The sequence below is a fragment of the Trichoderma breve genome, chromosome 6, assembly GCF_028502605.1.
Source record: "Trichoderma breve strain T069 chromosome 6, whole genome shotgun sequence".
Classification (NCBI taxonomy): domain Eukaryota; kingdom Fungi; phylum Ascomycota; class Sordariomycetes; order Hypocreales; family Hypocreaceae; genus Trichoderma; species Trichoderma breve.
Genome location: NC_079237.1, coordinates 491,351 through 514,812, shown reverse-complemented (window position 1 = coordinate 514,812; position 23,462 = coordinate 491,351). Strand labels below are relative to the sequence as shown.

At 47.9% G+C, this 23,462-nt stretch overlaps 10 protein-coding genes across 10 annotated transcripts; 6 read left to right on the top strand and 4 right to left on the bottom strand.

The window, feature by feature from the left end:
• Positions 1-398: 398 nt before the first annotated feature.
• Positions 399-1,985, top strand: T069G_09072 (major facilitator superfamily domain-containing protein; the record flags this gene model as incomplete). The annotated part of the gene is made up of 1 exon (XM_056176282.1): positions 399-1,985. One exon carries the CDS (start codon positions 399-401, stop codon positions 1,983-1,985), a length of 1,587 nt encoding a protein of 528 aa, XP_056024760.1.
• Positions 1,986-2,170: 185 nt separating this feature from the next.
• On the bottom strand, positions 2,171-2,996 carry T069G_09071 (short chain dehydrogenase domain-containing protein; the record flags this gene model as incomplete). Its single annotated transcript, XM_056176281.1, has 3 exons — positions 2,171-2,369; positions 2,429-2,699; positions 2,759-2,996. 3 exons carry the CDS (start codon positions 2,994-2,996, stop codon positions 2,171-2,173), a joined length of 708 nt encoding a protein of 235 aa, XP_056024759.1.
• Positions 2,997-3,448: 452 nt separating this feature from the next.
• T069G_09070 (nmrA-like family domain-containing protein) lies at positions 3,449-4,342 on the bottom strand (the record flags this gene model as incomplete). The annotated part of the gene is made up of 1 exon (XM_056176280.1): positions 3,449-4,342. One exon carries the CDS (start codon positions 4,340-4,342, stop codon positions 3,449-3,451), a length of 894 nt encoding a protein of 297 aa, XP_056024758.1.
• A 2,195-nt stretch (positions 4,343-6,537) lies between these two features.
• T069G_09069 (short chain dehydrogenase domain-containing protein) lies at positions 6,538-7,648 on the top strand (the record flags this gene model as incomplete). The annotated part of the gene is made up of 6 exons (XM_056176279.1): positions 6,538-6,579; positions 6,636-6,656; positions 6,719-6,957; positions 7,024-7,066; positions 7,130-7,394; positions 7,458-7,648. The coding sequence occupies 6 exons, from the start codon at positions 6,538-6,540 to the stop codon at positions 7,646-7,648; spliced, it is 801 nt and encodes a 266-aa protein (XP_056024757.1).
• Positions 7,649-7,956: 308 nt separating this feature from the next.
• Positions 7,957-8,406, bottom strand: T069G_09068 (uncharacterized protein; the record flags this gene model as incomplete). Its single annotated transcript, XM_056176278.1, has 1 exon — positions 7,957-8,406. The coding sequence occupies one exon, from the start codon at positions 8,404-8,406 to the stop codon at positions 7,957-7,959; it is 450 nt and encodes a 149-aa protein (XP_056024756.1).
• A 1,343-nt stretch (positions 8,407-9,749) lies between these two features.
• On the top strand, positions 9,750-10,975 carry T069G_09067 (FR47-like protein domain-containing protein; the record flags this gene model as incomplete). The annotated part of the gene is made up of 4 exons (XM_056176277.1): positions 9,750-10,369; positions 10,481-10,589; positions 10,681-10,853; positions 10,930-10,975. 4 exons carry the CDS (start codon positions 9,750-9,752, stop codon positions 10,973-10,975), a joined length of 948 nt encoding a protein of 315 aa, XP_056024755.1.
• A 1,688-nt stretch (positions 10,976-12,663) lies between these two features.
• Positions 12,664-14,766, bottom strand: T069G_09066 (FAD binding domain-containing protein; the record flags this gene model as incomplete). The annotated part of the gene is made up of 6 exons (XM_056176276.1): positions 12,664-13,073; positions 13,220-13,555; positions 13,776-14,330; positions 14,395-14,514; positions 14,577-14,642; positions 14,715-14,766. The coding sequence occupies 6 exons, from the start codon at positions 14,764-14,766 to the stop codon at positions 12,664-12,666; spliced, it is 1,539 nt and encodes a 512-aa protein (XP_056024754.1).
• Positions 14,767-15,323: 557 nt separating this feature from the next.
• On the top strand, positions 15,324-17,539 carry T069G_09065 (pyoverdine/dityrosine biosynthesis protein domain-containing protein; the record flags this gene model as incomplete). The annotated part of the gene is made up of 4 exons (XM_056176275.1): positions 15,324-15,789; positions 15,854-16,236; positions 16,343-16,998; positions 17,068-17,539. 4 exons carry the CDS (start codon positions 15,324-15,326, stop codon positions 17,537-17,539), a joined length of 1,977 nt encoding a protein of 658 aa, XP_056024753.1.
• Positions 17,540-18,184: 645 nt separating this feature from the next.
• On the top strand, positions 18,185-20,489 carry T069G_09064 (beta-lactamase superfamily domain-containing protein; the record flags this gene model as incomplete). Its single annotated transcript, XM_056176274.1, has 10 exons — positions 18,185-18,230; positions 18,285-18,390; positions 18,444-18,570; positions 18,629-18,734; positions 18,788-18,828; positions 18,904-19,092; positions 19,142-19,509; positions 19,564-19,913; positions 19,975-20,098; positions 20,255-20,489. The coding sequence occupies 10 exons, from the start codon at positions 18,185-18,187 to the stop codon at positions 20,487-20,489; spliced, it is 1,692 nt and encodes a 563-aa protein (XP_056024752.1).
• A 983-nt stretch (positions 20,490-21,472) lies between these two features.
• On the top strand, positions 21,473-23,223 carry T069G_09063 (cytochrome p450 domain-containing protein; the record flags this gene model as incomplete). Its single annotated transcript, XM_056176273.1, has 3 exons — positions 21,473-21,694; positions 21,757-22,997; positions 23,052-23,223. 3 exons carry the CDS (start codon positions 21,473-21,475, stop codon positions 23,221-23,223), a joined length of 1,635 nt encoding a protein of 544 aa, XP_056024751.1.
• Between the last annotated feature and the right edge of the window lie 239 nt (positions 23,224-23,462).

Here is a 23,462-nt window from a genome sequence, read left to right as displayed (position 1 = left end):
TCCGATGTCGGAATGCATTTAGCCTACTTACACACCCCGAAGTTTGCCATCTATCCTATCCCAAAGCTTATAACTTACATAATGACTCAACTTCTAAGTAAAAACAGGAAGTGTATTTGTAATAAAGAGGACGAGACTAGCGCAGCTCAATCACATGCTTGAGTCTCTCGTCCTTATACGAAGGTAAGCGTGGATCGTCAATCTGTCCTGACCACGCGTCGACTCAACTGACCACGTATTCTATCAATTGCCAGAATGAGCGTTCAACAAAGACTCGCTCTCGAAATATAAATGGCATAGCCAGGAGTCGCCGTAATTATGTCCTCAGGCCTACACGAATAAGCCAGGCAAAGACACCGAAGACCCTTTGTTGAGTCTTCACACAAACTACAGCAATCATGTCGCCCTCACCAGTGACTTCAGCTATCGAGCTGAACACAGCTCCAAACCCTACTGCGACTATATTCAGCGAGCTCTCTCAGCCAATTGAACACGCCGAGCCCCAAATCCTTGTCTCAAAGAGCCGAACAGTTGCCATCATCTTCTGCATCACATGCATTAGTGGCATCAGCAATCTCTTGGCTGGGTTATTGACGGTTTGCATTCCGGTAATTGCAGCAGACCTGAACTTTCCTCCAGAGCTTCAGCTTTGGCCGGCCTCGGCCTTTGCTCTAGCATGCGGTTGCACGCTTCTTCTCTGTGCCAGTGCCGCTGATGTCGTCGGATGTCGACGCGTTTGCCTAGTCGGCGCCCTTTTGCAATCTGCAAGCGCATTAGGTGCCGGATTGTCAAATAGTCCTTCGCAATTGATTGCTCTTCGAGCTATTGCGGGAGTAGCAGCATCTTTCTGTTTACCCAGCGCTGTTGGAATCGCAGCTCGCGCTTTTCCCGCTGCGAGTAGCCCTCGAAGCCGCAGCGCCGCATTCGCTGCTATGGGCAGCGGCCAAGCGGTGGGTTTTGGACTAGGACTGGTATTGGGTGGCGTCTTCAGCGGTACGATTGGCTGGCGTTGGGGATTCTACATCACAGCGATTCTCAATGTTGCCGTGCTGCTGGTGGCTGTGTGGGCATTGCCAGCAGGTATAGATGGTGTTGCTCTGGGTCGGGAGACTCTCCATCATCTTGCACGAGACATTGATTGGATTGGCTGTACTCTTATTAGCATGGCACTCGCACTCCTGTCGTATGAGCTGGCTGTTCTGTCAGGGTCTGATGCGAGCGAGAGAATACGTGAGCCGGCAAACTTGGTCATGCTCTGCGCTGGGGTTGCACTTATGCCTGCCTTTGCAGCGTGGATGAATCACCAGAAACAACGCGGGCGACCAGCTTTGATCCCTAATGACATTTGGAAGAACTTGCCCTTCACTACCGTCTGCGTAACTGTCTTCTTAATCTGGGGATCTCTCAATGCCAGCGAGCAGTTTACGGCATTGTATTTGCAGGAAGTACGCGGCTTTTCGCCTTTGACCTCGTCGCTCTATTTCTTACCGGCACCAATTTGCGGCGCATTGATGAATGTTGCTATTGGCATCTTGCTCCCGTATCTGAGGCCTTCGTTTGCCGTTCCGGCTGGCTGCCTTGTAAGCGGCATCGCTCCGCTACTGTTAGCCACACTGTGTGGTGTAGATGGCCCAAATTACTGGCGGGCAGTATTTCAAGCAATGGCTATGAATCCCTTAGGAGCGGATCTCATTTATACCATTGCCAATCTCGTGGTAACGTCCGCGTTTCCCACAAAGACACAAGCTTTGGCGGGTGCCGTCTTCCAGATGCTTTCTCAGATCGGAAAGAGTGTGGGAATTGCAACAACTGCAGTGATTGCGCAGCAAGTTACCGCATCTTCACAAATTCACAATATGAATGAAGCCGTGTTACGGGGTTACAAGGCTGGTTGGATATATAACTGTGGGCTGGGTTTTGCATCGGTCTTGGTAAGCCTTTGGGGTCTCCGAAGTGTGGGTAAACTTGGTGTTAAGATGGATTAACTGGATACTTCTGATGATATGACAATACATTGTTCGGAGATGCGGATGAAGAAGTCTTAAATTTCCTCCAAGGGTATTACTGCTCTAATATCAGGCAGCACCGTGCTAGCTCTCTCGAATAACAAAGAAGAGTATTGCTGCAAGTCGCAAGTCCATAGCAAAGAAAAAAGCCCGCCCTCACACAATCATGCGCCGGGAAAACGGCCGCCATGGATTGGTTTCTCATCAAACTTTACATACCCTTTTCCTTTCACGAAAGTTGCGTTCCAGGGCCCTTGATCCTTTTTTTCGGCCAATTCAATATAGAAGTCTGCATGAGCCTCAGCATCTAGCTTATCATATGCTGGCTCTCCATTTGACTCCCGCTCATCTGTGTGATAGAACCTGCATTGTGCACATCATTGTCAGCATCATCACATCTTGCCGGGAACGCACGCACATACTTGTAGCCAGAGCTATTGTAAACTTCAGACAGATAATGAATCATATGAGCACTTGCTGATTTTCCCATGCCCATCGAAATTAGAGGCTCCAAAGTCATGATATGTAGCTTATTGCTGGTATAAATAAACGTTTTTGATGCATCCGAAGGTAATTCCGCAAAACCCTTGACTGCCTGTTGGGCGGCAGCATAAGCAGAAAAGGTGTTAACGTGCGCATCTGTTATTACACTTGACAAGGGCTGATCAAATCCTTGAATGGAAAGTACAAAGGCTAGCCACAAGATACTTCAGCTTAAATCCTTTGGGTTGATGAGTGAAAGACTTCCTTACCGTTATACACAACGACGCTTGGAATCCCTAGCTTGCTTCTAACTTGAGTAAACACATCCTCAACATTGTACGCGTTCGATAAATCGGCTTTAATTGAGAGATAGTCATCGGGAGTATCCGCTACTTTATCTGAGCGGCAGACAACCGCCACTTTGTAGCCGCGGCTGGCAAAAGCACGAGCTACGGCAGCACCAATTCGCTGTCCATAGCCCAAAATGAGGACAATTTTTGAAGACATCTTAGCGAGGAGTCGAAATGCGTTGAAGAATATCTCTATTTGGCTTCAATATGAGTAAAGAATCTCGACCGTATACATCGTACGCGTACAAAGCCCCTCGGTTTATATAGAAGTATTTATTTGTTGATTACATACAACTAAGTTATGCTATTTATTCTATTGGCTTACATCAAAGCCATTGTAAAGAGTGACACGAGCAAGTCCGCGGACGTGTAAGCTGAACAGAGCTCCCCGCAGGCATGGCGTTCTCATGGCTTGCGATAGCCTGGATTAGAGTTGCCCAACTGTGGCTTGTAAACCACCCATACAGTTCTGTAATGAGTTGTATTATTCTGTGTTGAATAAGAAAAGAATGAGTTGTGATAAGTAATTTGCTATCTTTGCTGACGCCCCAACTCAACTGACTCTCCAAAGGGTCATCTGCAAACTGAGAATCCTTCCAACTTTAGTCGTCAAAAGAGTCCCTTTGTAGGAGGATAATTCGATCTCACGTAATCGCGGAACTCTGTTGGCTTGCGACCAATCAATCTCTCCAAGTCGCCCGTTATCTCCTCGAAATTGCCAGCATTCATCGCCCGAACCCAAGCCAGTCGGAATTGTGGCAATTGCTCAGGTTGGCCCTCGAACCCTTTCCACTTGAGATACTCTTCCTCGCTAATGTTCTTGGAAGACACTTTCTGGCCCTTGGCTTGGCCCAGGATTTCGGCAATCTTCGCAAAAGAAAACGCCTCGTTGCCACTCAGCTTATACGTCTTATTCGCATGTCCCTCCACCGTCAGCACGGTGACATTGGCCGCCGCGAGGTCGTCGCGCGTCACGGGCGCAAACTTGCTTTTGCCAAAGGGAACGTTGATTCCTTCTTCGAGGGCGTTGGCGCCGATATAAAGAAAAAAGGTCTCCAGAAAGGGCGGCTGCATCATGATAGTGTAGTCCATTCCACTGGCTTTGATTGCCTGCTCAGTAAACGTATCACTCTCTGTGACATCCCACATCGCGATGCCAGCCCCCTCCTGGCGCTGCACCGAGGTGTAAACGATGTGCCTGACGCCGGCTTGCCTTGCAGCGGTGACTACATTATAGTGCTGTCGGATGCGATCAGTGAAAGCATGCGCACCAATCATCATGACCTTTTCAATGCCCTGGAACGCGGCGAGAAGCGCATCATAGTCATTATAGTCAGCCTTATATGTCGCAACTCCCTTGTCGGCAAAGCGCTTGAGCTTATTAGTAGGGTCTCGCGAAATGGCGGCAAGCTGCGAAGCTGGCAGTTTTTCGAGGAGCAGATCAAGCGTTATACCACCGAGGTGCCCTCCTGCGCCCGTGACCAGAATCTTGCCTGCAGCCATTGCTTCAAGATAGGCCCCAACGTGAAGAATAAGCTTCTCAAGTTAGGATATCGTGCCGTTGTCGATGTTCAATGTCAACCAATAGCTCAAATGCTCAATGCAATAAGAGATGAGTCGTAGAAACCCAAGACGGTTGTTTTGCAAATACTCAACATTGCTGAATCTTCTCTCATTATATAGACATGTTCTGGCAACTCTTCAGAACTCAGCTCGGAACAAGTTGCCATTGTTCCAAAATAGGGTCTTGGTTCAACATGTGTCAGCATGACTATTTGGGTCCATTCATACAAGAAGTCACCTCACAACTCATTCTATTTCTCGTTTAATCGTGAAGTAGCCACTATCGAGACACGGGCGGCAGCGAGGATCGCCAAAATCCCCACTCGTGTGGCTTAAGATGGCTAGAAATCCTTCGGAAATTCTTGAACCATCTTACACAACCAACTGCCAACGAGTGTGGAGCAAAGCCGGATCTCGGCGGTCCACTGAATACGATTGATGTCTCCAAGAGAATTGACATTATATAACGGAGAGGGCCTCCAAAATGAGCGATTGCATGAAGACAACGATGGGCTGTTCTCGCCAGAAATGGACTACGAACTGGTCAGGCACTGAATTGAAGGCAATGAATGTCGTGCTCGTGCTCGTGCTCACCTGTCTTGGCACCGGTATGGTCATAAACCTGGCTCATTTGATGGCGAGGGTACTTTTGGCTCTGAATCCTCGCATTGGTACTCAAACTATCTCTCAGCCCCGGACTCGTTTCCTATTTCATATCGTGGATGGTGCTTTTAAGAGCGCATTTTATCACCTCGAGTGCTGCATTTCGGACATCGATAGATGCTGTGGGAGTGTAGAACAAAAGCGCATTGTACATGAGGCAGCTTCACGAATTATCCTAACCTGAAAGTGCATCTCGCATATCCTTCGATCCAAGGGACAGAATTGGACCAACGCTCACAACGGCACCGCATTGTGGAAGCATATTCGCGGTAATCATTCTCTAAGCAACCATTGATTGGGACCATCGCGTTGCCCTATAATTCCTAATTCCGCCAACTCCGTATCTCCGTTTCAGGAGGCGCATCTTGGCAATTGTCTAGAGTTCGAACCAACTTGTCAATCAGCCTCTAACAGCGTATCAAGTATCTGTCACTTGAAGGACGTCAGGCTACACGCAAAAATTGCAGTACATACAGCTTTGCCATCATATAATTTTCCGTAAATGTTCATCACCTCAGCATGTGTAGGCTAGTCAATATTGGGGCTAGGTTTAAACCAAGTCATATACAAGAGCTATCCAGATGGTATCAATCGCCTTGTCGTGAATATATCCAGTTAAGATGCACTTGTAGCTTACAAGATGGGTGACTAAACATTAATCATCCTGACTGTACTAAGATCTACAGTTCTATTTTCGCAGATAGAACCTCTATGTAAATCCTTTTCGAGTGTAATTCCGTCGCAGGCGGAATCGGCCCGCCTCAAGACTCCGTGTCAGCCAGAAATTCTTCTTTGAGATATAGACCTAATGTCTAATTCCGCGTTATCATCGTTGCCTCGGCGTCCATCACCAAACAGTAAAACGCCGCACCCAGCCATATTCACCGGTGATTAAACAACTAGGTGTGATTATGAGTCCATATACCAGTATCAAATATAGATTTAGCCAAGTAGTTGCAACAGCCAATGCCGAGTATGATGGGGTCCAGCCTCTGTTGGTGGTGGACAAGCCTTCCTCTAAGACACCAATGATTTGATCATTATTCTATACACAGTGGTCCTTGGTTCAGCTTACTTCATCTAAACTCACTTATTTCTTCGTCCGCCAAAAAGCAGAATTGAGAAGTAATACGATCAAATACGACAAAATACGATCAATACGCTCAACTACCCTCAACTACGCTCACATCCTCAATCGTTATTCCGAAGACTACCTCGAATGCAAATCTCCCCCTATTGCGTCAGACAAAGTCCGCATATAAATCCGATCTTGTGGAGGGAGTATGTTACAGCGAACAATCTCGCGTACATGGTATCTAAGATACGATTCCTCTAGATATAAATATTTCTCTTCTGCACTCCACGCCATCATGCCAGTATCAGGGCCTGAAGAAGCACTATAACTGTGCAGCATTATCTGGGATCACGTCCTCAAACTTTTTTGTCATCTTCTAGCATCAGACTCAGTCAAAATGCTGTCCTGGGCTATCGTAGGAGCAACACGGGGAATAGGTGTAAGCATATTGTGATCTACACATGATATTGGCATCTCTGACTTATACCATACCAGTTTGAATACGTGAATCAGCTAGTATGTGCCAGACGTCAATCACGAAAGCTTTGACATCCTCTTATACTTACCGAAACAATCAGTCATCTGACACGCAGAATGAAGTCTTTGCTTTGATCAGGAGTCAAAAGACTGCTGGGCCGCTAAACGAGCTGGCTGCATCTCGAAAGAACATACATGTACTTGAGACGAATATAGGCAATCCTGAAAAGTTGAAGGAGACTGCAGGAGAAATTGGCAACATCGGTGGCGGCAAGCTAGATGTTCTAGTTTACAATGCATTTTTCCATGGGGACTCAGCAGAGCTTAGTCCAAGTGCATTGTAAGTAACGCGCTCGAATTAATGTCCAATATAAAAAGGAATGACAGCGCGCTTACTCCAATCCAGTGCTGGAAGAGAAGAAGAACTAGAAAACCATTTCTTCGAACCGGTAAGTCGCACTGGACTTGGTATATGGATGGTGGAAATGAAACTAAAAGCGGCGGCTGGATAGCTCAAGGTGAACGCATTGCATCTCATCCACACCGTCAACGCCTTTCTCCCTTTGATCAAGCAGGGAACGGAGAAGAAGATTGTCTACATTTCTTCCCCTAGCGCAGATCTCGAATTGACCCGAGTCAGCGAGATACCTACTGCAATGGGTTACTCAGTAAGCAAGGCTGCAGGGTCAATAGTCATGACCAAGTATGCGGCTGAGCTAAAATCGGAGGGTATCCGGGCTCTATCCATCTCGCCGGGCTGGGTTGAAACCGACGCAGGTACGTGAATTCGGTTTCTGAGAGACAAAATGCCAGAAAAGCTACTAAATAAAACATTTGCAGCAAAGGATATGGTAACCGCCCCTGGAGCATTTGAGGCGATTCTTTCTACTCTGAGGAAATATGATCCGAATGTTAAAGGAATGATTTCACCAAAGGAATCGGTGGAATCCATGCTTTCTGTTATCAAGGGTCTCGATGAGAGTATCAGCGGCAAATTCCTATCTCACAAAGGCAACCTCGAATGGTTCTAGGTTGTGGTAGCATTGGACAATGTTTTGAGGGAAATGGCTATTTAACACCCTTGATAGTTATCTAGTCCCTATAGGCAAAGAATAACATGCACATATAAAAAAGAGGCTAATTGCGATATTACGTTTCCAAGACTTCAGTATAAAGAAAGCTTCCAAGGTTGAGGTTGAGTTCACATCACCACACTCCTTTGGATGACTTAGATAGCCAGTTGCTATCACACGATCAAACAATGCAATCAGATGGGAATATAGCAGTCCCTCTGCTTATTATTGCAGCTACATAACAACATTGTCCAGTAAACTATACACTAAGCATGTGCGAAGTAGGCCCCAACTGATGAAATTGTCGCCCAGCGTCCATGTTCATCTGTCCCGCTAGGTATCGTAATAAGTAACGAAACTGAAATTCCTTGATTGATTGGCCAAGATCCAGGGATGTCAAACTTGACGGTAGTTTCTTTATCAGTCGAATAACCGAAATCAACCTTGTTCAGGATTTTCTTTTGTCCCATATAGACCTGAATACCATCAAATATAGTTTTCCAGCCTGTGGCGTAGGTAACCTCGACTGACTTGAGTTCGAGTCTCTTTCCATCGGTTGGGATTTGAAATCCCATGGGAACTTGTACCCAGCCTTGGGTATCTGCGGTGACCCTGGACCTTATATGGGCACCCCATTCAGGATGTGAGATAGTCAGGGTGCTATCAGCGGGAAGAACTGCCGCATTCCCATGAGTCTTGAACGAGAATCCAGTCATGATTTATAATTAAATATTTTGTTTGGATATAAAATAATGTGCAGCTTGAAGAATCTTTGAGAGGATTATAATGTTACTTATATTTGTTCAACTACGTCATACATAAATTTAGTTTTGAATATGTTGGAAAGCTAATTTGTTGTACCTGCATGAGTGGACTGAGAATCTCTTAAGTTATACTTGGTGGACTACGAACCGCAAGCAGCCTCATAAGACATGTGATCATTAAGATGCTCTGCCAAGACTTTTCAGCCAACTTTTTAACTACAAGAGGTGAATCTAGATCCCAAAAAAATGTGAAGACGATTGGAAATATTCGGGGAAAGGGCTGAATAACATTCCTGTGCGAAAAGCCATGTCAAGCGATATGACGTCGTGTCTTGCATCGGCCAGATCTCCTCTTTTCTTTGCCCTTTCTAACCAGCTCATCCAATGTGAAGGAAGCATATGCGCCCCATGTGTCTCTGAGTCTCAAGCGGCGTCTTAGTTGAGTACGTGACGTTCACATATTCTCAAGGGCTGCTTGTATCACTAGTGGCTGTTGAAGCTTAATAACCACGGCCAGCGTTGATTTTCAGCTATGTAAGCCACCTCCTCCAAGACCTTCAGACAGGTATTAAGTTTAATTTCAAGGATTGATGCTATAAACTCAGGCGTAGAGGAATTACGTGAATTTAACAAGGATATTTCTATAATTATAGAAAGAGATAATTTTGCTTCCTTACTGCTAAAGAGTGTTGCAAAACTTATGAATGCTGCTATACAGAAGCTAGTTGTTCTTTTTACGTTCGAAAGCATGTTTCTGAATTCCCGACCCTGAACAATGTAATGCTATGAATCGTTTACGAAACAAAGTTAGATAGATGCATTCTTCAACGCAAGTATCTCATTTGCTAGCTAACCTAGAAACTCTCAGGCGATATCGCCCTTGCTCAATTCCCGATGCCATGAGTAATCAATCAAGCCGAGGCTTCGGCGTCTTATCCACATGAGACATGATTCAGTTGGCTCAAGGTGCACAGACCAGTGAACCGTGAACCTTCCTAAAGAGACAAGAGTAATTATCAAAACCTGGTCGATGCATCCATGAGTTGATAAAACGTCAAAAAACAACAAGAAAGCAAAGAACAGAAAGATGTCAGTTTATCTGAGTCAATGACTCATTTCATGCCATTGATCGCGAAATCGCTATCCCACAAATGCACGTGACCGCCATTGACAAGTTGCTATTCCGAAAATGTGGCCGATTCGAGTCATTCGCCGTGCAATTATATTATCCCATTCAGTTGCGGTCCTGACTCTGCTTCGATCTCAACACGATAGACGAGGTTCCTAGACTCAAAATGGCCAGTCACGCAGTTACATTCACTTCAGTGCCAGCAAAGCTGGTAGAACTGCTGACTCCCGATCTGCCCTATTCTCTGCCTTTGCTGAGGCGGTTACAGTCTACAAGGTTCAACCATGGAACCTCTCCTCATGCGCGCATTGTCTTTGTCTCCGATACCGAATTGTCTTCAGAAGAACAATTTGATCAATATCAGTCCAAGGCATACACCGCGGCCTATTTAGACTTTTCTAAGCCGGAAACTCAAATGTACATCTACTCAACCCTAGAACACCCGCGCAACAGAGACGACGCCAGTAACAGACACTTATATGAGCCGCAATTGGTGGAATTGGTGAAAGAAGTCATCCGGTTGCGCAACGAATACAAGCAAGAATTGCTCTTCACAAACCCGGATCGCATCCTGATAGGGTCCCTGCACTCGGACATTCGTTCCATCCTGGAGAAATTCGAAGGCCGTGTCGAGCCTCGGCCATCAGGCATGTATGATAAGTGGCTCATGAGGAGAGAAGAGCTGCCTCTCCTGGACGAAAATCTCCCTCCTGGCATGTATTGGGATAGCGCCAATCTGGATGATTGCCAGCTAGTTGTGTCCCGGACTGACATCCCCCGTACCGCGTACGTGTATTAGAAAAATCCCATTCCCGAAACCTTCTTTGGTCAGATCAGTGCTGTGCTATTGGTTACTAAGGCCGCATTCATCTCGGAAACTAATCGGCATGACCGCAGTCAGACGCTTGTTAACCTGCCGAATCTGATGATTAAACGACAAGATAAGACACCAATCGCGTGGGCACTGCTGGGAACTGATGGATCCCTAATCAGTGTGCATGTGGAAGTAAGTTCCTAAAAATGACAGGCATCTTGAACCCCGGAGAATATTCGTCATGATGAGCATAGCATGCACTTATACTGAACAAACAACCTAGGAGCCTTATAGACGGCAAGGCCTGGCGAAGAAGCTAGCCGTGAAGCTGTTGCGAGAAAAGGCTACACGCTTCGGAGACGATGGCTGGCTCTGCGCCGATGTCAGTCCCTCAAACGTGAGCTCCCGAGCCATGTGCAAGTCTCTCAATGGCAAGCCCGACTGGGTGACTTCATGGTGAGGAACATCTTCTCTATTTTTAGCCTTGCCTGATATCAATGCCACGCACTGACATTACCCTCGTCCAATATAGGATCTGTCTAATCCTGTCCGAGGCCGGGGAGGCCGCAAAGCCCTAGCAGGCAAGTTGAACGGAAAATTAATTTGCGACACGATGAGCGAGGTAAGCGAAGAAAATCACTGCATCTGTAGGGATTCATGTGGTTTGCCCATACGAGTAGTACGTGTATTCGCCCGGCTTATAGACCTTCCTTGGGAGATAGACAGATAGAGCAAGGATTGCATGTGATGGCGTTTTTTTGTACGCCATCTTGATTTCTCTTTTTATTTTAGCTTGATTTGTTATGTGACTGTTCGAGGTGCTGGGGGTGCTCCGATGCACAGTCGGCATTCAACACTTACAGTATATCGGCATTTTCAAATATCGGCTTACTCATAACCCGTATTATCGAAACTCGCCGTGACAAGGAATGAAAGTCATCGAAGAAGCCGTTGCTGAATCAGAACTAACACCATCGATCCCTTGATGGAAAATAGTTCGTCTCGGCGAGTCATCTAGCTTTCACATGCCGTAAATCATTCAACGTCTTTTGTAATCATGCAGACTCACCGAAATGAAAAACGAGAAAAATCTCTACAGTCGTATTCCCACCTAATCGCATCCCACATGCCCATCCACATCTATCTCCTATCCTTGCACAGCGCTAAAAAGTCCGATTCTGCACTCCGCTCCGGACCAGGTCCTGTCCTGCCCAAACCAGCCAAGCATCCATGGATGATCCATACTGTAACTGACTGACATGCTATGTGCAACTCTGGAAAATCAAGAGCCGGTCACGAGCTGCTAAATCGAGCATCTTCTGCATTCCAACCGGGGCAACCGTTTGAAGGAAACGTCCTCGAAACACAAGGACATTTCCAAAAGCAGCGTGTTGCCTTGGAATCCGCAATTGAAAACCTCGATTATGATGATGATTAATGAAGTGGGATAACATGAGTCGCTCCAGGCACCACCTTGTATATGATCCTTGCTTTGTCACATTTCTGTTTGCCTCTTGACATTTCCAACAGGAAGTTAGCCGTTAGTAGTCGCACCCCCCTTACACACTAACACTACGGCGAACTCTTTTCCAACGTACTCGTATAGACAAACACACGAATAGTATATCCCACTCCCAACAACTTGTAAGCGCGCGCTCTCCTATGTGTTATCAATCATCGGCTCCGTATGCCGAAAAAGGCACGAGCCGTTAAGCATCCGGGATGACGGGATTTAACCATAACATTTTCTATGAAACAAATGCACAACATGAAGCTCAACTTCCCGATTCAGACCACCAGCTGGGATGACGCTGCTCCTGATTCATGCTAGCGTTGCGTCGTGAGAAAGGGCGATGAACTGCTCCATTGACTGCTAATAATAAAACGGTTAGGGCCGATCGTGCCCGGCTGCTGCGTTGGGTAAGCATCAAAACAACATTGCAACGAAGTTCAAGCAACTGGAGCAAAATTTCCCCGCCGGTGGGATGCAATACCGGTCGATCAATGGGATAGCCGTCTGTCAAGGTTTGGATCCATAGGGCCCAGCCAAGCCAGCTAGCAGGGGTGCTCGATGAAGTAGCATTCCACGAACCACATAGCTGTATGTATGTCAAAGCACATGAAACGGATCATGTAGGTGGGCAGGCCCTTGCTTCGGTGGGCAGGTGGTCCTTCTTCGTCTTCTTCTGGAACGGCAACTTAATTCTTGTAACTATCCTTGATTATACCTGCGATCAGCTTGTTGATCGACCTAATCCTTGCGCCATCATCGGATGAAGAGCCTATCCAGGTATCGCTGGCAGCTCTCGATGTCCGCTCCCACGTATCCAATATACATATCAGGACGAACCACCACGGCGTAGGATTCGCCCGCTTCGGTCCAGTCAGCAGTAAAAGTTCTTGCTTTTGACGTGACTACGCTCTCGGCGGTCGCCGATGAGGGGATGATGCTGAACAGTACGGCAACATCCTCGTGAGCAAGAGCCTGTTCTGGATGGTTACCAATGGCCAAGATCAGATACTTGCCATAGGTAACCTGGGAGTACAGCCGAATATCGACATCACTGTCTGGCGTGGACAAAACAACATCAGGGCATCTCTTGCCGGCCTTCCAGATTCCGTGCTCAGATTCTTCCACAGTTGGTGATCCCATGCCGTCGTATGCAACGCCCATTCCTATTGGTCTTCATGTTAGCCAACCGTTGCGCGTCTTGCTCTTGCTCAACACATCACACCCAACCACAGTGACAGGGGGGTGTCCAAGCTGCATCAGGGAGGTGGTGTAAACTCCTTGAAATTACTTGACGGGAAAATCCACTGACCTGTGATATACCCCGCGTTGCGTTCAATGGTACCAACATACTGCTTGGCGGTATGGACAGTGTCCCGAACCAATGCCGCCGCGACGTCAATGACACCCTGTGCAGTTTGCCTGCGCTCGATGTCATAGCTACGGAGAATCTTGCCTGCAGCGCCCTCCTGCAGACGGGGGCTTTTGAGGACAAGGGCCAGACGCCAAGCAAGACTGAACGCATCGGCAATGCCTGTGTTCAGCCCTTGACCCCCGTTGACCGAATGGACGTGGGCTGCATCACCAGCCAAGAAGACACGGCCCGCACCATCCTTGGAGATGAACGAAGATGCGATCCTTTCCTTGACTAAAGCCAATTGTTAGCTTCGCCGACGTTTTATCTCTTTATGCTTTTGCCACTAAGGAGTAGTTGCCGGGCTAGTAGCAAGGTCCATGCCGGCTCCCTAGACCAAGCGGCATGCCTACCTGACACGGAATAAGGGAGTTGTAAAACAAGATAAGGCAAACGGACAAGGGGAAAGTCGGCAAACAAAAGTTCAGGTAAACATTGTCAAAAGTCCACTTACCATCAAACGTGCTATACCACTCAGTCTTGACAAAGTCGGTCCGATATGGGGCCAAGTGTTTCTTGATGGACTCCTCAGCACGCTCTTGCGTCACTTCTCCTTCAAGAAGCACGTAGAATCGACACAGCCCTCTCTCTCTCGGGATCCAGGACACTCTGGACTGCCCGTTCAACTGGAAAGTGATAATTTCTGGGCATGTGGGGAAGTCTGTATCGATGAAGGTATCCAGCACCGCCCAGAGCATTTCCGGTTTGCTTCCAGTAAAGGTCGCCCCAATGGCTGATCGTACTGTTGACCTGGCTCCATCTGATCCCAGGGCATATTTGGATCGGATTGTCCGTCCATTCTTCGTCACTATCTCGACAAACTCATTGCTTTCGATGAGGGATTCTACCTGTTCACCATAATGGACGAGACCGTCCAAATGGGTGCTCAGGATCTTCTCCACAACAGGTTGGCCAATCATGAGGAAATTCTTATGAAGAGTGTTCTCAAGGCTCACCCACCACTGGTTCTGGCGAGAAATGAAGTCTCCTTCGCCGAATGTCGAGCTCGCTGCAGAAGCCAGTAAGTCAAAGTCCCCATTCAGTGAAATAGAAGAATCGAAATGCCCACTTACTGTTGCATTTTAAACCCTGTGGCAGCAGTTCATCTAGAATGCCAACAACTGTCAAGTACTGCTGTGTTCGCGCGTTCAACGCATCTGCACGCCCAAGGTCCAAACTTTGAGGTTTGGCATCTGCCAGTGGCCAAAATCAGTCCGTATTCAATATTTTGAGAGGCATATGCAAATGTTCCTACCCAATATGCTGACGGAAACTCCGAGGCGATGTAAAAGCAGACCGGTAAGCAACCCAGTAGGGCCTCCTATCATGAGGTTTTCATCAGCACTTCAATATCGACCAATGGTACTGTCTGTTGTGTATTCTGCAAACATACCACCAACAATAGCCACATCAACGACCTCGACTTCGCTGTTTAAAGTGCCCATATTGGTAAACCTCTGACGAAATTTTGTCGTAGTCTTTTTTGGGGGAGCCCGTATCAGAAGAGAGATGGAAAGACAGAATAGCAGTGATGAAATGTGATCCGAAAATTCGAGGATGGCCATGGGGTCCTGTTACCTATAATCACATACCAACAGCCGTGATACTCAATCCTCGGCGGCATACAACCCTCGTCAACAGGGGTCGAGATACTAGGTTGCCAACGACTCCACCAAGATTCCACATTTGCGATCTAATGAAAAAGTTTGAAGCCTGTCAACGCTCTGGATGAAACCATAGAGGTATCCAAGTTCTAGGTGAACCGCATGGCAGGTTGTCGCACGCCCCCTCGGGGGTCCAAACCGTATAGAGAAGGTGGCACAGCATCGACGGCTATCACTGGCAGTTGGTGGGCCATGAAGCTCTAGAGGCTATGTTATGTATATCCAGATGAAGAGCTTCCATCTGATAAAAGGATCCAGATTCGCCGACCGATTTTTTGAGAATCGGCAAGAATTGGATCACCACAACTATTCTTTCTCCATCTCCAAGTGAAGCCATCATGCCGTCTGCTGTGGAACTTGAATCGCTGGCCGTTGAGGTCCCTGAGACCCAGGTCAAGCTGAACTCGATCTCTTCCACCCCTCCTCTTCCTGTTACTGTTCCTTCAGTTTCTCTCACCACTGGCGTGGATGCAGCCGCTCTTCAGACAGCGTCCAAGATTCTTCACATCATAGACCGGTATCATCTGAAACGGTCGGTAGACACCGCTGCCAAAGCTGATGAGGGAGCCTTGAAGTTTCTCGCCCTCATTTACACTCATGTCAAAGCCGGCGATGTCGTACCCATGTGCCTGCCCGCCTTTCCCTTCAAGTCGCCAAACTCTCAGTCCAAAGTGTTGGGCAAGCTGCCTGATCGAGCAGAGGAGCTAGCTCTGGCACATCTCAACGGCCTTTGTCTAGCTATTCAAGACATCTACCCTCCAGGGGCAAACCTCACCATCATCTCAGATGGCCTGGTATACAATGGTATGCTACATCAGAAGCCTTCTCTTTAATTGTTTTCAGAGAGATACTAAATCGAAGCATTCAGATCTGCTCGGCGTCCCAGACAAAGATGTGTGGAACTACGGCGAAACACTGAGAGCTCTAGCCGCAGCAAAGGGGTACAAACATATTTCGTTCTCACGTCTTCGAGACCTTGTAACAATTCAGTTGCCTGAGCAGCTTGACGAAATGACATATGTCGCAAACGCATCGAACTTTCGACGAGCACTACTCAATACTTTCAGCCGACCTGACTGGGAATGGAAGACCGTTAGCCAGAGTGACGATGTCTGCTTGACGTATAGAGGATACATCAAGTTCTTGGAGACGGATCTTGAGACTGTGTATCCAATTGGGGATGAGCGCAGCAAGACCAAGTATAAGCGAGGCATCGAATACATTGCCAAGCAGATGATGGCCCGTGGCGATGTAAGTCCTCAGCCTCCCACCTGAAGACCGCCTCTCCCACCTGAAGACCGCCTCTCCCACTTGAAGACCGCCTCCGTGTCCATCACCGCTGACTTTGAGGATTTAGGCATTTGCAAGCGCAGTTCGACAAAAATACAAAGACTCGGTCCGACTGTCGATACATCCATCTACTGGGGCAACCAAGCTGTCCATCAGCTTATTACCCACTGACACCACGTACACTACACCTTGGCATTGCGCGGTCGCATATAGACTAGACGGCACCACGACTACCGGCATGCGGTCCGATTTCGAGAATGACGAGTCATTCGAACTCGTCTACGAAAACGGCCGGCCCAGCTATTACCGCGAGAAGTCAGATCTATTTTCGTGGGGCGCCGAGAAGGGTGGCGTTGTCTTTGAGCCGCTGTACCCATCTGGATTCCTCGCCAAGCCTGCAAGGGGTCCATATAGCATGACAATGGACGACGTGGATGCCAAGAAGGTTCGCCTATTATCGGAGATCAACTCTCCTGTAATCCTTCGTGGTTTCATTAAGAAGCCGAACAAGGAACAATTCGCCAAGAAGTCAGAAGAGTTTGGCAAACCCACAGCTTGGAAGTTTGGCCTCATCCTGGAAGTCAAGGATCAAGGAACGAACAGCTCGGGTCTTAATAATGTGCTCTCTCGCGAGTGGATGCCTTGGCACTATGATGGTTTGTTCAAAACCGTCAAGCAAGTGGATGAGAACGGTGAGGAGACTCTTGTCTCAACACCACCTCGGTAAGTGTCCGTGTCTGTGGCTGGGGGCGTGATGGTAATAGCTGTACTGACAACTTTTTCCTCCTCTAGATTCCAGATCTTTGTTGGAGCTACTTCGAGCCCCCGTGATACGGGATTTACGCTCTTTGCGTCGTCTACACTTTTCCTCAAGTATCTTCCAGACTGGCTGAGGCTCGGAGCACTGTCGGAGATGACTTGGACGGTTTCAACAGCCTCCTTTAACGCAACCGTGCTCAAAGGTCTTCCAATGATCGTGTCCCACCCAACGACAGGAAAGCCGTGTCTCAGGTATCACGAGCCGTGGCCTCAATCTAAGACCCAGTTCGAGCCCACAAACGTCACCATTGACGGGCTAAAAGCTGCTGACAGTTCGGCGATCTGCGAGGCCATCGACTCAGTCCTTCACGACAGAAGAGTGGCCTACTATCATGTCTGGGACAAGGGAGACATTGTGGTGAGCGACAATATCCTGATGATGCACACGCGGAGTGACTTTAACTCCGGAAGTGATCGGGAGCTCTGGCGGATCCATTTTGACTAAGTGAGGATGTTTGGTGCATTAATTGTTTTTTCCACAGGCAGATGGTTTGTCTGTATCGCATTGGTGTTAGCACTTTGATTCTAGGTTAATTTACCATCCATAGCAAGTCTCAATACGATTGCATTACCAGTACTGTTCCGAATACGTAAACCTAGACATGACTGGTAGTCTGTCCTTTCCAAGAGGTGTGTTGAACGGCGTGAATACGGCAATGAAGACGCCGTGAATGCGCTGAGGTTGACGTGTCAGTTTCATAGAGACGGAGATCTGGAGTTGAGATGTTGTTGATAGCTGTGATATCAAGTTCAAGTTGTAGGAGATTGCTATTGACGTTGTAAGATTGGATGGGGTGAAGGGAAGGCAAGAAGGGAAGTGGATTATGGTGTTAGTTGTTGGGTTGACACTGTGCACTCTGTCCTAAGCCCAGGAGCCATTTAGTGGCCATCTCAGCTGCACAGGGCTGGTGGTTGTGTGAATGTGCACTGACTCTACAGTGCGGAATGACGCCGATGCCTAAAGTTTGCTCATTTTGCAGCGGCCTTTAGCACCAGCATCTCAACATCAGCTTCCACTAAAATTCACGAATGATGCAAATCATTTTGCCATCACCAGGTCCAACACTCTGTCCATTCCCATGTAATCGCCATGTCGACCTTCAATGGCCTCGTCTCCGAGTTTCCAGACATAAGAAGTTCGGCTCCTCCATTCTGGTGCCAAAAAATACTCTGTGCTAACTGGTTGATAGTCGATTTCTTCAGACACCACGTTGATGCATCACCACCGCTGGCGTGCTTTCTCAGCCATGTCCACAGCGATCATCTTTCCGGGCTGGAAAGTCTCCGATCTCCCTTGTAGGTCTGCATGGAAAACATCATCATGCTAGGGTTGGCTGCTAACTTGCTAGTGTCTACTGCTCTGCAGCGACCAGGGAGATCTTACTGCGGCTGGAGCGATACCCCTGTCGCATCAACTATTCCAGGGGCATTCTGGAGGCGCGGCAGCAGACTTACAAGCATCTAAGTAAGGTTATTGTGCGTAAGACTGCTACCAACACAAGGATGTGAACACTCGCAGCTGATTCTCGAGCAGAAACCGCTTCCACTGGAATCTCCAACCACAATCGAACTCCGGCCTGGAAACTGCATTCAAGTGACGCTGTTTGATGCGAACCACTGCCCTGGCTCTGTCATGTTCTGTAAGTGGTGAATTCGTCTTGGATAGTACCGTCCTTAGCTAACAATTCTCCAGTGATTGAGGGTCAGGGTAAAGCGATACTTTATACTGGGGACGTGAGATGCGAGCCGTGGTTCGTCAACGCCATCACAAGAAGCCCAGCTCTCATCGAGTATACATGCGGCATCAAGACCATAGACACCATATATCTCGACACGTCTTTCGTAGACGACATTCCGTTCCAGACGAAAGCTGAAGGAATTGCACAGTTACTACACAAGGTCACTAGATATCCAAAAGATACAGTCTTTTACATTCAAGCTTGGACGTATGGCTACGAAGACGTCTGGATTGCGCTGTCCAAAGCTCTCAATTCTCCTGTAAGTCTATTCATCAGAAACACGTTGTCCTCTGCTAACAACAGTAAAGATTCACGTCGACGATTACAAACTCCGTATTTACAATTCCTTGAACACTTCATCATCGGAGATGCGACCTAGCTCGAGTGCTCAATTAACTCCAATCGCTGCTGCCCTGACCGGCTTCATGTGTGGAAATACGCCCCAGTCCGGCTGCCTTACCTCGGATCACAATGTCCGCCTCCACAGCTGTGAGAGCGGCAACATGTGTCCGATTGCGAAACAATCTTCTGTCATCCGAATCCAACCTGTTGTTGCATCATTTCCTGATGGCGGCGTTATCCAAGAAGCTGGAATAGGAGGAGGAGGCGAAGACTTGGAGCGCGAGATGGAGCTCGGGATTTCCAACCAAAGCGATCTCGAAATTTTCCTTAAAATGTACGTACCCACAGGACATACAGTGAATGGGTATTTGGAGCTAATTCCTTGCAGAATAGATGCGCTGAAGAACACGACGGCAGAAGCGCGAGGCGAATGCGCTCGTGCTCTGACAAACGCACTGGCCAGTGGGCGCGATTTGCAGCTCAACATGAGTTCATCTACTGAAGACACTCACTCAACCGACTTACAAAGAGCCATGCTTTCTATCATCAATAGTCAGCTGATGGCAATTCCCGCCCGTACTAAGGTCGAACGGCGCAGCGAAACAAATCTCCCAAATGTTATCCGATTTCCATATTCACGACATTCGTCCTATGCCGAGCTTTGCAATCTAGTGAATGTATTTAAGCCAAAGGATATTTGGCCCTGCACATTCCATCTAGAGACTTGGCAGAATAATGGTAGGTCATTCGAACGAGCTCATGGATATATGCCTCTCAAAAGCTGACGCATTTCCAATAGCAATGTCCATCAAGTCGCTCTTTGGGAAATATTGCAGTGGCAGCATTTTCGCACACGACATGAGGATCAACAATCTTGTGAAAGAAATGAAACGGCATATTCACGAAGAGCAAAACTCTCAGGGGTTAGAAAGCTACAGATCGAATTCGGCTTCACCCACGGCTCAAGTGTCGCCGAAGGCCCTCCATGTCGGTGGACACATAGACGCCATTACCATCACCGAACGTGAGAGGCCAGGGCACAAAGAATGTCATGAACCACAAGAGTTGATGACAAAAAGAGCATCTGCACAAAAGCCACTTGAACTCTTGGCTTCTGAAGATGACGATGGTACAGGTGAAAATGAGTCGCAAGAAACCAACGCATCCTTCACTTCAGTACTTTCCACACATCATTCTTCTGTGAGATGCGACGCATATGATCGGATGCTCCAAAACTACTACGGCATTGGCTGGAATTCAATCGAACTTATATCCGTCGGCTGCAACCACAGCGTTGAAGAAACAGAGCTCTAGACAAGTGTGGACATCACAGCAAGTCAGCCCCAGCAGTACATACTATATAACATCCTAACTAACCAAGCTAACTATCCAACAGATTGAGACTCAGGCACAATCTCGTTCCACATGCCAAATCCTATTGCAATTTGTTCCTTTGCTCGTTTCTTTCAATCCTGCACCCCATAGTGCTTATCAACTGCAGCAGCAACCATTTCGGAGCAACCAATGGGAAGCCCTCGAGCTCTGCAACAATCATGTCGCTCTTTGTTCCCGTAGCCAATGGCAGTGTCCAGAAAACGAGGACATGTTTGATATGAATCCTTCCGACGCTAAGTGGATTCGGGGTTTCAGACCCCCCGGGCAGACAGCTGCAACACACATCTATGTACTCCATAGCTCCAAAGAAAAGGAGCTTCTGCAACACTTTTTGGAGGCAAAATTAATCAACCATGAAACGCAGCGCCAAACCATGAATCTTGTCTCATCGGAATTATGACTTTCAGATTCTCCGTCAGCATCGGGAACACGGGAACCACGAAGTCACCGTCAGACAAGTTTCGACTCGTCACTTCTAAGCCTCTAATAACAGAGATGCAACATCACTGGGTAAGACAACGCTAAGAGCAACCCTTTCGACGCCATTAGCCCGACATCATCGGTTGGAGTAGCTCCGGTGAGCTATCAGCAATCCCCCCGCTGCCGTGGTGATGTAATTCTCGTTCCTGACGGCTATTTTTATAGCTCAGTTTCGCATAAGCACATAGCCTCCCGCTGCGACGCAATGTCATCCGCTCAAGATGATTTCGTTCCCCCTCTCATAATTTCTTCCGTGCATCTGTCCATCCGATCTTTTGTTTCAAAACATTGATTCTTTCTGATCTGACCAGATCGCTCCGAAACGACGGGTGCTCATATGTGATGGATGGCGCACCCGCTGGAGTTGTAGGAAAGCAAATAGCAACCGTCTCAGCTTAGACACACTCACATTCACATTCAGCATGGCTATTCCCGAGCTGCTGGGGTCTGTGACCTCGAGCCAGCTTTGGAGCTTCGGCGCTCTTTTTCTGATTTTGTCATTCATTGTCGACTTCGCCAGTCACCCGCAATATCCAAGCCAGATTCCTGTTATGGGCAAGGGCCACGGAATGCTCAACGCTTTACTTGACAGCTTCCGTTACCTCACAAACTACCACCGCTGGGTCAGCGATGGCTACGTCAAAGTGAGCAGCAGCACCCTTACAAGCAAAGTACTACTCAAAGTGATTAACCAGAGCTTTCGCAGTTTGGCAAAAAAGGCCTGCCGTTTGTCGTGCGATCCCCGTTATCTCGCCCTTCAGAGGTCGTCATCCCTCGCAATCAGATTGGCTGGATGATGGATCAGCCTGATCACATCCTCTCGACCTATGATGCCCACAATGCCGTCCTGTATTCCGAGTACAACTTTCTCGGCCGCCGCTTGGCCTATGATCCATTCCCTAATCGCGTAATGCACAAGTATATAGCGCGGCATCTATCTACCGTTATCCCCAACGTCGACGACGAGATTCAGCACGCAATAAACACAACACTCGGAGACGATACAGAAAACTGGAAGTCATTCAAGCTCTGGAACCTCTGGCTTGAAATCGTACCGCACGTCACCAACAGATTGCTCATCGGGCCCGAGATCTGCCGCAACAGGCAATTCATCGATGGAATGGTCAACTTTACAAACGACGTTGTCCGCAACGGCTTCCTACTCCAAGTCATCCCAAAGGTCCTTCATCCCATCTTTGGCCGCATCTTTGGCATGTTCAACTATCTCCATTGGCGCTCAGCCAACGCTCCAGCCCAGCCCATCATTGAAAAGCGCCTCAATGCCATGTTGAAGAAAGCCGCGGGCGATCCCGAGTATAAGGACTTTACGCCTCCCGAAGACTTCATCACCTGGTTAATCCGACAAGCACTTGCAGATGGAAAGACATTCGAGCTAGACCCCATTGTTATTTCTAAACGACTTCTTCCCATCGAGTTTGCCGCAATCCACACCACAGTCTTGACAGGCCAGCTGTGGATGCAAGACCTGCTCACCTCCGATCCCGAAACTGGCATCCTAAACATCCTCCGAGAGGAAATAATCGCCAACAAACCCGAATCCGGCCCCTGGACAAAGGCTGCCATCTCGAACCTCGTCCGCCTCGATTCTTCCATTCGCGAGTCCCAGCGAGTCAGCAACTTCGCCGTCACGATGATCGAACGCAAGGTCGTCGCCGACAACGGCCTGTACAACCCAGAGCTAGGCTGGACTCTTCCAAAGGGCAGTTTCGTCACCGTCAATCTCGAAGGGACGCACCACGATCAGGACCTCTACAAAGACCCTCACTCGTACAACCCTCTCCGCTATTCCCAGGTCAGAGAAGCTTGGGACGCGAAATCAGACGAAGAGAAGAAGAGCGAACCTGAAGAGGGTACGAGAATACGGGGCCTTGGAATGGTGACTACGAGTCCCCAGCATTTGGCTTTTGGCCATGGCAGACACGCTTGGTGAGTGTTTTTTCAAGATTGACACATTTAGATGTGTACTAATGTATGGAGTAGCCCCGGGCGATTCTTTGTCGCGCACGAATTGAAGCTAATTATGATTCATATACTGCTCAATTACGACATCAAATTAGTTGGCAAAGTTCCTGAGAAACAATGGATAGGCGGCACCATCATTCCGCATCTGAAAGCAGAGATTCAGGTCCGACGAAAGAAAGTGTCGGCGTGATGTGAAAGGGTATAACACGCAATGATGAAAAAAATTACTGGATTGTTCGATGAGGCGTTTTGAAGTGTTCACTTGAATTTAATTGTTCTGTTCTGTGTATGGATATCAAAGGAAGGCTATTGAAATACACAGGGTCGGGGAGCATAGCCACAAGTCTTGGTTGGATTATTTCACCCAACATCTCAGAGCAAGCAACATTGGAGAAAGCAAGAGTCAATATTCACTAATAGAAGGTTGAT